The sequence below is a fragment of the Salminus brasiliensis genome, chromosome 15 (genome assembly GCF_030463535.1).
Source record: "Salminus brasiliensis chromosome 15, fSalBra1.hap2, whole genome shotgun sequence".
Lineage (NCBI taxonomy): Eukaryota > Metazoa > Chordata > Actinopteri > Characiformes > Bryconidae > Salminus > Salminus brasiliensis.
The window spans coordinates 31,018,862-31,033,604 of record NC_132892.1 but is presented as its reverse complement, the minus strand read 5'-3'; the positions used below and the strand labels follow the sequence as shown (position 1 = coordinate 31,033,604).

The 14,743-nt window shown below is 40.2% G+C and overlaps 1 protein-coding gene across 1 annotated transcript; it reads left to right on the top strand.

Moving 5' to 3' along the window:
- The first annotated feature begins 7,695 nt into the window (after positions 1-7,695).
- LOC140536059 (lipopolysaccharide-induced tumor necrosis factor-alpha factor homolog) lies at positions 7,696-11,194 on the top strand. Its single transcript, XM_072657690.1, has 5 exons — positions 7,696-7,768; positions 7,919-7,977; positions 8,011-8,104; positions 9,113-9,245; positions 11,089-11,194. Exons 1-5 carry the CDS (start codon positions 7,696-7,698, stop codon positions 11,192-11,194), a joined length of 465 nt encoding a protein of 154 aa, XP_072513791.1.
- The last annotated feature ends 3,549 nt before the right edge of the window (positions 11,195-14,743 follow it).

The window sequence follows — 14,743 nt, the reverse complement described above, 5'->3', positions numbered from 1 at the left end:
ACTGGTATGGGCTGGTATCATCAAAGATGAACTTGTGGGACCTTTTCGGGTTGAGGATGGAGTGAAGCTCAACTCCCAGACCTACTGCCAGTTTCTGCAACCACTCCGACTCAGACGCCAGCAAGGTGGAGGTGGGGTACTGGTATGGGCTGGTATCATCTAAGATGAACTTGTGGGACTTTTTCGGGTTGAGGATGGAGTGAAGCTCAACTCCCAGACCTACTGCCAGTTTCTGGAAGACACCTTCTTCAAGCAGTGGTACAGAAAGAAGTTCAAGAAAACCATGATTTTCATGCAGGACAATGCTCCATCACATGCATTCAAATACTCCACAGCGTGGCTGGCCAGTAAGGGTCTAAAAGAAGAAATATTGATGACATGGCCCCTTTGTTCACCTGCTCTGAACCCCATAGAGAAAAATGTGAGGTCTACAGGGAGGGTACACAGTACACCTCTCTGAACAGTGTCTGGGAGGCTGTGGTGTCTGCTGCACACAATGTTGATCGTAAACAGATCAAGCAACTGACAGAATCTATGGATGGAAGGCTTTTGAGTGTTATGGTAAAGAAAGGTGGCTGTATTGGTCACTGATTTGTTTGTGGTTTTGTTTTTGAATGTCAGAAATGTTTATTTCTAAATTTTGTTATATTGGTTTACCTGGTGAAAATAAACAAGTGAGATGGGTATATATTTGTTTTTTATTAAGTTGCCTAATAATTCTGCACAGTAATAGTTACCTGCACAAACAGATATCCTCCTAAGATAGGCAAATCTAAAAAAAAAACACTCCAACTTCCAATAATATTAAGCTTTGATATTTAGTCTTTTGGGTTGATTGAGAACATAGTTGTTGTTCAATAATAAAAAGAATCCTTTCAAATGCTTTTGTTGGAGTAACTGTCTCTACTGTCCAGAGAGGAATCGATCACCACCCCACCTCATCATCATCCCCAACTCACCCAACTCATTCCAAAAGTACTGGATGGAGCTCCACCCCCATCCATCATTCCAGAGAACACAGTTAGTCTTCCACTGCTCCACAGCTTCTCAATGCTGGGGGGCTTTATTTATACCCCTCTAGCCCACCCCTGGCATTAGGCAGCATGGTGCCAATAGGTTTATATGCTTCAGAGAGTCCTATTCTATTGGCAGTACTTGTGTGTGTGTGTGTGTGTGCATTTGCACATCAGTGTCAGCAATGGGAGAAACGTAAAGTACCTGAATGCATTCATTATAGAAGTGGTGTCCACAAACTTTTGGACATATAGTGTATTTAACCTCTCCCACCCTCACTCCTCCACCACCTCCTTGTGTCCCCAGGATCCTACAGAAAGTTGGTTCGCCAGAAAGCTAAAGAGTGTTACTACCCCCTAGTGGTCAGATGTACAATTGCATAAAAGTAACAGTTTTGCACACAGTTACAAAACTGTATATCTGATTAAGGTCTTTGTGTTTCCATGGTAGATTGATTGTGTGTGTGTGTGTGTGTGTGTGTGTGTGTACTGTATGAGGTTTTACACCAAAACATGCAAAAGCCTTCAAAAACGCTTCAGGTGAGTGGTCCACTGCCCTTTTACTTCTGTCAGATGATGCTAAACTGCTGCACACACACACACACACACACACACACACACACACACACACACTACACATTTAACAGCTACAGCTGTAAGATTTGTTCACAGTGGTGGTGAATGACACCAGACGTCTGAACCTGTCCTCAAGGACGGAGGGACTGGTCCATTCTTGACGCTGGTCCATGTAGGCCAGCGTCTGGGTTGGGAATAGGCCTAAGACCAACCAGGAGGGAGCTGTAAAGTCTTCAAATGACGAGAGAGACTGAAGGAGCACCTCGCTGGCCCGTCTAGAGAGGAAGGTTCGAGTTTTATAAATGTTGTAGAGGAAGTTGTAAATCTGCATGACCTGAATTGTCCACAAGGGGGCGCTTTTAACACTCTAACCAGTCTGCGGTGCTTTTGGTGCTTTGCATCAATGACAATGCGTGTCTCTGTTCGTCTAACTATAAAATTCTTCCTGGTAGAAATATTTTGAATGCCATAAGTAGTTTCGCATTAGCTCTTGTTTTCTGTTTTGCTGCGTCACTGTTTCATAAATTTCCCGTTGAGGTTTTGCGTGGAAGGAATTAACCCCCCCTCCCATCCCTCCCCACCCATACTTATTTTTATCTCATCTCTGTGGCTTTGCTTTTGACATCTAAAGAGCTCAAGTGCACGGCTTAAGCAAAACACATGACTTGGCATACCCTGATACTCATTAGCATAGCATTTTGACCATAAAAGACAAGTGAGCCACTAAATCGTGAGCCCAGTTTGGCCCTTTGACCCATCCTTAGTAATGCAGGCCGACGCCCCGGTTGCACTGGAGCTGTGCACTATTCACTACATAGTGCACTACTTTGAGCTCTGATCATTTGTAGCGGTGCACTGTAACAATCCCATAATGCACCACAAAAAGTAGTGTACAGACAATGTGCACTAAACAGACATGGAATACCCATAATCCATTGCCTGGTCTGCAGCTTCTCAGTTGTTCAGACCCACTCTGCTGTCGCACAGTGATGAGGTCACACACATAACGAGGTGTCCGAATTCGGTCACTACTTTGCATATAATAGTAGTGCCCTATATAGTGATCGGGATTTTCACACATAGGGGATAGTAAATAGGGCACAGTTTTGGACAATGTCTTAGAAAATGGGCATGGCTGTAAGCAGGGCGGGAAATCAGCGATGTAAACTGTCTTTCTTTTTGGTTCAGAAGTGTCACAAGCTAGCTAACATGCTAACAAGGCTACCAAAACCCCAGAAGAAAAGATAATCACCATCTAATCCCACCTCCCGACTGACTGACCGACTGTGCACCAGACAGATCAGAGACGATACAGAACGTGTCACAGGTCACCAAAGTTGGTGAAATAGATTTATGGGGAAGTCGTGTACAAGAAATTCACGAACTTCACTAAAAAGCATGAAATTTTGCACCTGAGAATTCACAGACAAAACCCAAAAATGTCTGGCAGAAGCATCCGTACCAGAGCATCCGAGCCATCACTGCCAGACTCTGCAACAGCTTCTACCCCCAAGCCATTAGACTTCTCAACACACAGGGACTGAGCTGAGACCCTCTCGTCTTTTCTGGTTCCTTAAAGAACCATTTTAACCCTTAAACTCTTTTAAATTTTTACATCAAAGTCCAGCAACCTTTTAAAGGTTTTCCACACAAACATCTCTTACCAAAAGTGGTTCTTCCATAACTTTACTCAAGGAGCCATTCTTGCTGGGGTAGAGCCCACAGAGCTCCACACAACCGACAACACTCCTGCCAGCATGACTCAGCAAAACACCCGAAATAAAGGCTGTGGGAGGATGATGACATCAGCAGTGATGTCACGCGTTTGAGCGCTGCTGTACTGCATGCGAGGTGCTAAGCCTTGGAGTGGTATCTCTAAAATACTGCAACTTTACAGGAGAAGGAAAATACTTCTCATCTTTCAATGGAAGTCAATGGGAAACTATTTTATTTCCAAGCCGTTTTGGAGCATTTCTCTTGGTCCGTTTGTCATCAAATTCTGATATAATATAAAGAGCCACTGCCAGATTCCGATTATGGAGAAAAGTGAAAAACATAAATGCAAGAATGGAGAGCTGTTTGTCAGACAGTGTACGAGGAAACAAGGGAAACCTGTTATATATGATTTTTCTTAGTACTGGGTGTGGCTATAATTAATCAATCAACCGTGCGTGGCCTTAATATTTTAATTAACATGCATGACTAACAGTTACGTTACCATGGCAACGTACGCAGCCTTGAAAGTTTTTTTATTAGATTATTACTATTATTACTATTTTTTACTATTTATTACTGTTATTACTATTTATTACTTTTTATTAGCTTATTACTATTCTTACTATTCTTACTATTTATTACTAATTACTATATATTACTTTGTATTAGCTTATTACTATTATTACTATTATTATTATTATTATTATTATTACTATTTATTACTAATTACTATTTAGTACTTTTAATTAGCTTATTACCATTATTATTTTTACTATTTATTATTACTATTGCTTATTCTGTTGGGACCTGCCGTCTGCCCCGGCACCCAGCCACTAAATTCCTTGGTAGAGTGGAGAGGTGATGGGCGGCAGACATTAGGGACGAGGTGGCTCGAATCGTTAGAAGGCAATATTATACATTTACACTGGGGGCCCCGAGGGGCCCGATTTGCTTCACTAGAGGGACAACTGCAGTTCAATTAACAAAGGAATCATGAAGGATGAACCTGTAGGGCTTTTATTGATGTCATTCGCCTGTCTGTACTGAAAGCCCATGTATCAGCTGAAAGTCAAACCCCTATACTTCATGCCTGTGAACTGTTGTCCCTCCCTCCTTCACTCGTGCTCTCTCTCTCTCTCTCTCTCTCTCTCTCTCTCTCTCTCTCTCTCTCGCTCTCTCTCTCTCTCTCTCTGTAAGATAATACCTGTCCTTCAAGGTGGCTTCCTGTGTGGTATCTTAAGTGAGCACGACAATATCTCAGATCTTCTCAGATATCAGCGGACGCAGGTAGGTTCCCCACATGTGCATGTGTGTGTGTTTCGGTGTGTGTTTGTTCACGTTTATATGTGTGTGTGTTTTAAATAAATAAAGCCAGTTTATTAAAAGTCAGGGAATATTGAGGAGTGCGTGGGCTGGGGGGTGGGGGGGATTTTTAAGGAACAGCATTGGAAGTTAAGTTAAATGAAGTTCAAGTTCAAGTTTGTTTATTTAGGGCTTTAAACAACAGATGGTGTCACAAAGCAGCTTTACAGGCTCAGTCTAGGCAAACCTCCCTCAGAGCAGGAAGAAAGAACCTTGAGAGGAACCCATCCATGAAGATCTGATCGATATTCAGTAACGGAGAACAGATAAAGCAGAGCCGAATTCTACACAGACGTGCTCAGATGTAAATAATAAAGGTGCTAGAAAGGGTTATTTGGGTTCTGGCATAGAAGAACCATTTTTGGGTTCATAAAGGACCATTTTTGCAAAAGAGAACATGTGTGGAGAACCTTTATCAATTTGAAGAACCGTTAACCTTGTGATTTAAATGAGTGAGAAACCTTTTAATCGCTAAGTAACTTTGGCATCTGTTCCCAAAAACCTTTAAAAGTCAATATAAAGGTTCTTTACCAATTGAAAGGTTCTTTAAATTGGTCAGTAAAGTAAAATGACAATATAAAGGTTTTTTTAAATTGTTGAGCGAATTGAAAAATGTGAGCAAAGAAGCTTTAATTGGGAAAGAACCTTTACACCCACCTCCTTAACACTTACATTGGCTTCTCTAAACCTTTAAAAGTCAAAATAAAGGTTATTTTCCAATTAAAAGCTTCATTAAATTACTCAGTAAAGTAAAATACAAATAATAAAGAACCTTTAAATCAGCAAAGAACCCTTACAGCTACTTACAGCTACTTACAGCTACTGCTCTCAGCCTTTAAAAGTCAATATAAAGGTTCTTTAAATTGTTGAGCGAATTGACAAAAGTGAGCAAAGAACCCACTTCCTTAAACCTTGCATTGACTTCTCTAAACCTTTAAAATTCTAAATAAAGGTTCTTTTCCAATGTAAATGTTCTTTAAATAAACAAATTGCCAATATAAAGGTTCCTTGTTAATTGTTTTTATCACTTCACTGACCAATTCAAAGAACCTTTGGTAAAGAGGCTTTATATTGACTTTTAAACGTTTAAAGAGGTGGATGTAAAGGTTCTGTACCGATTTAAAGGTTCTTCACTCACTGCTTTCAATTAACTGTTTTTACCAGTTTAAAGAACCTTTTAAATCCTTTGACCCACTCACTGTTCTAGATACCTTTAATGGTTTGTCCAGAGTGAGCTTTTTTAGCATGAGCATTGTTGCAGTTCTGTAAAATCCTGTAACTTCTGCACCATTTAAGGTGGAATATGACATTCCTTGAAGGATGCGCTGTATGTTGTGGGAAGACTAATCAGTGGAGGGATTCGATGAATCAGTAGGATTAAAGCTAATGGTTCCGTCATGTTCAAAGCTGAGTGCTCAGATCCCGGGAGTGGGATCATACTTGAGAAAGGGTTAAAAGGTCTTCAGGATTGGAGAGAGACTGGTATTAAAACCAGAGATGGATGTTAGCATTCAGTTAAAACTTGTTTATGTAAAATGTTTATTACTGGTGAGCTGTTGTTGATTGGTTATTGAGATGCTGAACTCCTGTGTGTTAAATATGAAGTTTAGAAATGAATTTCTAAGGTTTTAACGTTTACAGTAAACTACAGGCCAGCCAGGTCTAGACTACAGAGACCTGAAGGGGTTAAAATATCTTGACATTCAGTTCATTCTTCCACGGACCTGTACATATATAAACAAACATACCTGTGTGTGTGTGTGTGTGTGTGTGTGTGTTCAGGCATTCTGCCATTTAACACCATGAACTAAATGCCACCAGACTCGCTGGTCAGGACGGTACAGACACAGCTGTTTACACACTGCAGTCTCATGACTGTGAGAGTGTATAAACTGAGAGAAAGTGTTGAGACTTAAAGCTCAGTTCAGCACAAAACTTATTTTATATGTCCAAATATTTTTGGACACCCCTTGTAGGCATTTAGCTACTTTAAGGTGCACCCATTTCTGAGATGTTTATTACTCTAGCTGATGTTAGCTAGATGTTTATTACTCTTGCTGACGTTACCTAGATGTTAACTACTTTTACTGATGTTATCTAGATGTTTACTCTAACTGACCTAGAGCAAGAGTTATCTAGATGTCTATTGCTCTAGCTGATCATATCTAGATGTTTATTACTCTATCTGATGTTATCTAGATGTTAACTACTGATGTTATCTAGATGTTAACTACTAACTGATGCTAGCTAGATGTTTATGCTGATGTGATATAGATGTTTATTACTCTGGCTGATGTTAGCTAGATTTTAGATACTAACTGATGTTAGCTAGATGTTTATTACTCTCACTGATGTTATCTAAATGTTTTTTACTCTCACTGATGTTATCTAAATGTTTTTTACTCTGATGTTATCTAGATGTTTTATTACTCTAGCTGATGTTATCTAGATGTTTTATTACTCTAACTGATGTTATCTAGATGTTTATTACTCTAGCTGATGTTATCCAGATGTTTTTTTACTCTAGCTGATGTTATCCAGATGTTTATTACTCTAACTGATGTTATCTAGATGTTTATTACTCTAGCTGATGTTATCTAGATGTTTATTACTCTAATTGATGTTATCTAGATGTTTATTACTCTAGCTGATGTTATCTAGATGTTTATTACTCTAATTGATGTTATCTAGATGTTTATTAGCTGTCTAGCTGATGTTAACTGTTAACGTTAACTTTTTCCGCAGTAGCAGTTCAGGACACAAACACTATAAAACCTATGTATTGTGGGTTTTCCAGATCTGTTAGATGTCAAACTCGTTCGATTATACACTCAGAGATGTGTTTTCTGATGAGAAACAGTAAATATAACAGTAGATGTAGCTACGTTTCAACAATAGCTCCATGGTGCCAATCAATTTTTTAGCCAAATTATTAATTTTAAAGACAGAAATGGAATAAACAGTAAACAGTGTTTCTCTCATTGTGCTTTTTTCTCGCATTTTGTTCTGCAGTTTTGAACCGATGATGATGGAGGTAAAGGAGCTTCCTCCGCCATACCCAGGCCCTGCCTTTCAGATGGCTGCTTATCCTCCACAGACAGGTGCCCCTAATCTCATATTATGCAGTAATTCCTGCTATTTTGAATGTAATCTTTCAGAGCTTCAAATCTGTGATGAACCTTTTTGCTGATCTTTGCTGCTTGTTGCACTTCATCTCGTTCTCTGTGTTATTTCAGTTTTCGATGCGGCAGTGGTTCAGCCTGAAATGACCGTGATCCAGAGCGCACCTACGACTATGATGGTCGAGCCCGTGATTCAGCCGCCCGTAACCATATTCCAGCAGGCTCCCCCAACTACAGTATTCCATTCTGTTCAGCCAGCTGTAACAGTAGTCCAGCCTGCGATTCAGCCAGCGGTTACGGTTGTAAGTCCTGTGGGTGAGTATTGACAGTTTGGCCCAAAAGGAAATGTCTACAATTGACCCTCTTGACCTAGATTTTGATGCTCAGCCTCTAAACTTTGTGAATTGGCCCAAATGTTTGTGGACACCCCTTCTAACAAATGTGTTCAGTGTTCAGTAGGTCCGCCACAACAGATCTGACCAATTGAGACATTGATTTTACAAGACCTCTGAAGGTGTCGTGTGGTATCCTGCACCCAAGGTGTTAGCAGCAGGTCCTATAAGTCCACCAAGTCCTGGATATAGTGAGGTAGGGCCTCTATGAGCATCACTGAGCAATAGTCGCCGGCCGCATTGCCCTGGAGCACTTTTGGTAGCATTTTTCGGATGCTCTGGAGATGTTCTGACCCAGTCATCTAGAACATCACAGTTTGGTTCCTCTCAAAGTGTCTCAGATTGTTACACTTGTCCATTTTCCCTGCTTCACCACCTCCATTTCTAATGCTGCCCCTTATATCCAACCCCTGACAGATAAAGCCACTGTAGCAAAGATGAAGCAAAGTTCTCAATTCACCTGTGAGTGGTGCTAATGTTATGGCTGATCAGTTGAGTACTGGGGGGTGTTGAGTATTGGGGGGTGACCCTGAAATTGAGGTATTCGTGAGGTAACGTTTCCTAGTTTCTGTGTAAATGCAATCCAATTAATTTTGTCCCTCTGAAATATTGCTATAACAGTAGGAGCCTGTAAGCGGTCATATGACCCTGAACAAAGCTACTCCATGATCAGGAGGAATACATTATTACGTTACTCACTTTGCAATCCAGAAAGTTTTACACAGGATGCTCCTGGACTGGAGATCGACTGGAGTTTCTCAGGTGTGGTCCTGGAAGTCTCCTGTCCTTCACGTTTTGTACCGAGACAGCTGAGACACAAATAACACTGATATTTGACTTGCATATACATGTAAATCACTGTCTGTAAACTTCTTTTCTTGAAGTAAACAAATGTGAAAATGTGTGTGTGTGTGTGTTTGTGTGATTGCAGTGGTCCAGCCACGTCTGAGGGAAGTACCTGGACGTCTAAGGTGCAATGTTTGCCAGCAGGAAATCGTCACAGTGATCCGACACCAAAATGGAGTGCTCGTCTGGAGCATTTTTGGAGGCCTCTGTATCTTTGGGTGAGACACATCATACATACAGCTTCATTCAGACATGGGTGATTCTTCAAGCTTAATTTAACTTACAAATTCTAATTACATTCATACAAATAATAATAAAAAAATATTTAAAAGATCTATCATTTAGTTTTCATAATTTCAACAACATTCAGCACTGCCAACCCCATCCTGAGGCATGTAAATAAATAATGGCAGCAGGTATACAGACAGTGCTTACATGCTGTAGAGTTTAAAAACCTAATGATGGCCAAGGCTGAAATTATATAGAATGATTTAAATAAATAATAACGAATCTGAAAAGAGTGCAGAAATCCAGGTGGGTCCCGAGGATGAACTTACTCTTTCTTCCTTCACTGTAGTTCTGTATTCTCCAGAGCTCTCGACTGATGTCTCATGCCCAAACTGACTGAAAAAACTGTCGACCTTTTGTGGTTAACCCCTTTGCAGAAAGGCTTATTGCACACTACAGTGTATTACTCAGTGACGGGTGGAGCTGTTCATCGGTAATAGGAGTGTGTAATAACACTTTCGGCCCACCAGCGGGACATTTTAAGGGGTTCACATAAATTTTTTAAAGTTAATATTCTGATGGTGAAACTGAAAACCTGCCATTAAAGGTAAAGGTGCACGTATTTGTCACTGTACAGTGTACACTGTACAGCGAAATGTGTCCTCCGCATTTAACCCATCTGGTAGTGAACACACACTCACACACACACATGTGTTAGGGGCAGTGAGTACACACACACACCCAGAGCGGTGGGCAGCCAACTCCAGCGCCCGGGGAGCAGAGAGGGTAAAGGGCCTTGCTCAAGGGCCCAACAGTGGCAGCTTGCCGAGCCCGGGAATCGAACCCACAACCCTGTTATCGATATCCCGGCGCTCTAACCGCTGAGCCACCACTGCAGCCATTACTGTCGCTTGTGATCTTTCTTTTCATTTTTTGATATTTAAAAGGTCCTAGTATGAAATGCACGGTTGAGCTCTATATAAATAATGTTAATTTTGTCCCTCTGAAATATTGCTATAACAGTAGGAGCCTTTAGGCTGTCATATGACCCTGAATAAAGCTACTCCATGATTAGGAGGAATACGTGATTACGTTACTCACTTTTCCAGACTGACGTGTTCCCCTTTCACTTTTCGTTTCCATGGTTACGACATAAACTCCTGTTACCTTAAAAAAAATTACTTCTTACAGAAACTGCAGACACAGGCTTCCACGGTAATGATGGTAGCGAATAAGGTTGGAGTAATAGATTGTTCAAAAATCTGCAGACGTTGGACAGATATGAATGTAAATAATATAAAGAAATCTATAAATAGATAAATAAACATTTGTATTTATGATAATATTTATATAATTTTTTTACTTAAAAAGTCTTAGAAGTTATTATAAATACAAATTTTTTTTTTCTCAATTTTGATTATTTTCTGGAGCAGAAAGCCTGGGTTGGGGATGAAAGGGTCTGGGATGGGGATGTTGAATGGAAAAGGGTGCCTCATTTTTCAGGTGCAATAAGTACCAAGTAATATATCATCACTGTCCAGTGAAAAGCATGTATCTCCAGAATAGTGAGATGTCCTTACCTCTGAATGGAAGTCAATGTAAAATAAAGAGTGTATATAGAGTAATTTAGAGTATTTCTATTGGTCCATTCATCCAGAATTATTGACACAGTGTACAGAAGCAGCTACAGACTTCAAACCATGCAGATTACTAAAAACAGGCAAAACTGGAGATACATTCATATTCATTGATCAGCTCTACGTGTTGTAGTATCGACATATTTCTAATATGAATTCCAGCTCACTGTGCTCCTCCTCTGTTGTCTCTCTGCAGCATTTGGCCCTTCTGTCTGATTCCATTCTGTGTGAATTCCTGTAAAGACGTGGAGCACAGCTGCCCCAGCTGCCAGAACATCATCTACGTTTACAGGCGCATGTGAGCCTCTACAAGCAGGAGCTTCTATTAGTGGGCTTTTAGCAGGGTTCAGGGGTTACTGCTCTTTCCTGAGAAATACACACATACTGTATATACCCCCCCCCCACACACACACACACACACAAGTTACTCTACAGTACTGTTCAAAAGTTTGGAGTCAATCTTTTCAATAATTAGTTTAGTTGTTAATGATGCCTGATGTTATAATAAATGTAACCCTCTGAATGGGACAACCACATCTTGAGGCCTATTATTTATGTGAATTATTATTTATCCTTGCTGATAGTGAATATGGCATCCTTTATTGTCTAGATTAAAGTAGATATATCATCACTGTCCTGCAAAAATCTTGTATCTCCATTTTTTGCTGTTTTTCACTTTTTGACATAATGTGAATCTGACAGTTGTTCTTTATATTGTGCGCAATTTTCCTGATTAATGGACCAATTGAAATGCTCCATAATGTCTAAAACTCAAATAAACTAAACTATTTTCCATTGACTTCAATTGAAGGTCAAAAAGTAAGTAAAATTTTGGAACTTTGAGGTTTTTGCATTACAGAGATATTGTAGTAAATATTAATATACAGTAATAAACTACTGTTGTTTATAATACAGCAAAACTTATTACTATGAAAACACATTCTAAACTTTTGAACATCTACTAATATGTATTTAATCTCCTTTGAAATGTTTAAAGGACCCATATCTTACATTTGTATTATATTTCATTTTTCTTCCTGAACTCAATTTCTGATGTTTGTGTGCACCCATGAACCAAAAATTATATAATAGTCCAAATATATATTTTTCATAATATATGTTTTTCATATATCTGTTAGAATTAAACACACTGTTTGTTACTTTGCATTTTTAAGACTTAAGAATTGATTTGACATTTTGTGCCTCATTGAAAAAACAGTCCGGGCTGAAACACTCCTTATCACTTCAGCATGAGTGGGCGGGGCTAAACTGCGGTAGGCTGAATGGGATATACAGTGTGCGCATGGGGTTTTGTTTGGGGTTAAGCTTGATTATCCATGACCTGCTTGCTGTTATTTTACCTCAGGCTCGAAACCAACTGAATGAATGCTGTTAATAGCTTTAAGAAACCTGTAGAACCGCTGTCAGGAGAACTGACGAGCTCTGCGGTGTTCCAGCGCTCTTAATTGATTTGTACTTTATCGGAAACAAGACTGGAAGAATTTTCTTAGTCATGGCGGCACCTTACAGTCTCTCAAACCTCAAACCTTCAAAACCAGGGTATAACAGACCGATCATGTCAATGGAATCATTTACTCTGATGACTAAATCACACTGGGGTTATAATGAAGTTCACAACATTGAATTGACTCATAAATATAAATAAATAAAAAACATATATGGGACTTTATTATTTACATACCTCTGCTTACTGATGCATGCCTTTCCGATCCGTACTTTGACTCAAACAACCAGACCCCTCCCCTCAGTGTCATGTACAGTGCCAAACGTGCCTGGCCCAAGGATAGAACCCTGGGGCACCCCAGCATCAGAATCCAGGAATGGTGCAGGGGCTCGTAAAGGGAGGAGGATGATGAGTTAGGATGAGGGTCTGTGACTGCCAGGGGCCCGTTACGAAATATATGAACCCTCTGGAGTCTATAAGGGTATTTTCTCGATTTTTGCACATCAAAATCAAATCAAATCACTTTTATTGTCAGGTCACATTACACAGGTGTAAAGGTGAGTGAAAAACGTAGGTGCATCGTCCCTCACAGTGGTACTAAAAATAACATATTTACAAAATAGAAATGCTGAATATTTATACATGAACTTATACTATACATATATATGTATATATATATATATATATATATATATATATATACTCACATCATACACACAGTATACACATTATACACACTATACACACATTATATATAAGGTTTGAAACCATCAAACCTGCCTTGCATATCAGATAATAATAAAAACTGTTCAACACGATCTCGGCTCTCTCTGTAATCAGACCCTATTGACCTAGAACCCTGTGTGGCGAGATAATCTGACCGTGAACCTGAAAATTTGACGTCAGATTTAAGAATTCATATTCATATTTCCTGTGAATTCGCCCTCGTGGACGAATAGTTTTGGTGCTTGAAACAGGTCAGTAGTGGAGTGCATGAACAACATGTTATATAAACAGAGGATGGGTTTCTGAGTGTCCTTTGGTCAGCGCCACACGAAGACATAGACAGGCATACGAATCGACCACCAGGTAGACACGGCAAGAGGCAGAGACGAGTATGTCGACCCGTCACTCACAATGGACTGCAATAGAAAGGGTGGAGTCTACAGATTCAGGAACCGTCTGAACCGTATTTCTGCGCTGTATCTCGTTAAGTTATTTATATAATTAGTTATTTATACTAATTTATACTTTCTCCTGGACGCAACCTCCCCCCTCCCCCCAGTCCAGCCAGCACAGCGTGGAGGATGTGTTCAACTCCATCATCAACAGCAGCAGCTCACCTGATTCACCATCATTAAGCCCTGATTTACCATCAAACCAGGTGTAGATCTGAGGAGAACTCTAAATAACACTAGACTCCATGAGAGAGGAGAACTTTGGAGATGTTCTAATAATGAACACAGTGATGGAGAACCACCTCCACTTTTATCAGTGTTTATTCTAATATCAGTGTTTTACTGAGCTCCGAGTGGCTTAGCGCTCTAATGCGCTACAACTGTGGCCCAGGGGTCATATTTGAGTTCGAGTCCCAAGCCGTGCTGCTTTTGCTGTCAGCGTCCAGAATCTGAGAGACTCTCTCTGGGTGGGTAGACATCACGCTTAAAGCGATGCTGGCGTAATTATATTATATAAAAAATGATATGATATTATATTATTATATAAAAAATAATAAACACTATATTAAAGAGTAAATAAACACTTACTGCCCAGATTAGGAGCTTTTTTATTCTAATATTCACAGGGGACTAAAACTTCTGCTAACCATAAACAAACCTGGGACTGGGGGTTGAGCTGGGGGACCAGCTACTGAGCAAGAACGGCTAGGAATCGCAGCGCCCTGCCATGAGCGAGGGTCGCCTAGCTGGGACATGGGTAGCCAGAGAATCCAGACCGTGAGCAAGCGAGCTTTGCAGAAAACGTGGATAGCAGGTTGACCTGCTCCTGAATGAGAACACTGAGCAGAAGCTGGCCTCAACACACCTCTAACAGTACGGGGAACCTCTCGGGCGGTCCTAAACGATACAATTCTCGGCACCGAATGAAGGTGGCGAGGCTTCTTAAATACCCCCAATCCCAGGTGTAACTCATGAACCAAATGAACATGAAGCAAGACACTGAATCAAACACATGAACACAAATGAACATGAACCGATACGATGAACCAAACACATGAATGAAAACGAGGCAAAAGTCCTTATTTGGGCCTGTGGGCGGCGGCTCAGAATCGCTCCCCCGGTATATGATATTTGATATGATAACTCAAAACAGTACATCATGTGATAACTATCAGGTTTTATTTCTGTCAAATAAAGTCTTTTATTAA

What these genes read in the sequence shown, in the direction of transcription:
- LOC140536059 (XM_072657690.1), top strand. Translation starts at nt 7,696, where the DNA reads ATGGAGGTAAAGGAGCTTCCTCCGCCATACCCAGGCCCTGCCTTTCAG. An exon ending in CGACTATGATGGTCGAGCCC is followed by an intron (nt 7,978 to 8,010) that starts GTGATTCAGCCG and finishes ATATTCCAGCAG; the next exon opens with GCTCCCCCAACTACAGTATT. An exon ending in GGAGGCCTCTGTATCTTTGG is followed by an intron (nt 9,246 to 11,088) that starts GTGAGACACATC and finishes GTCTCTCTGCAG; the next exon opens with CATTTGGCCCTTCTGTCTGA.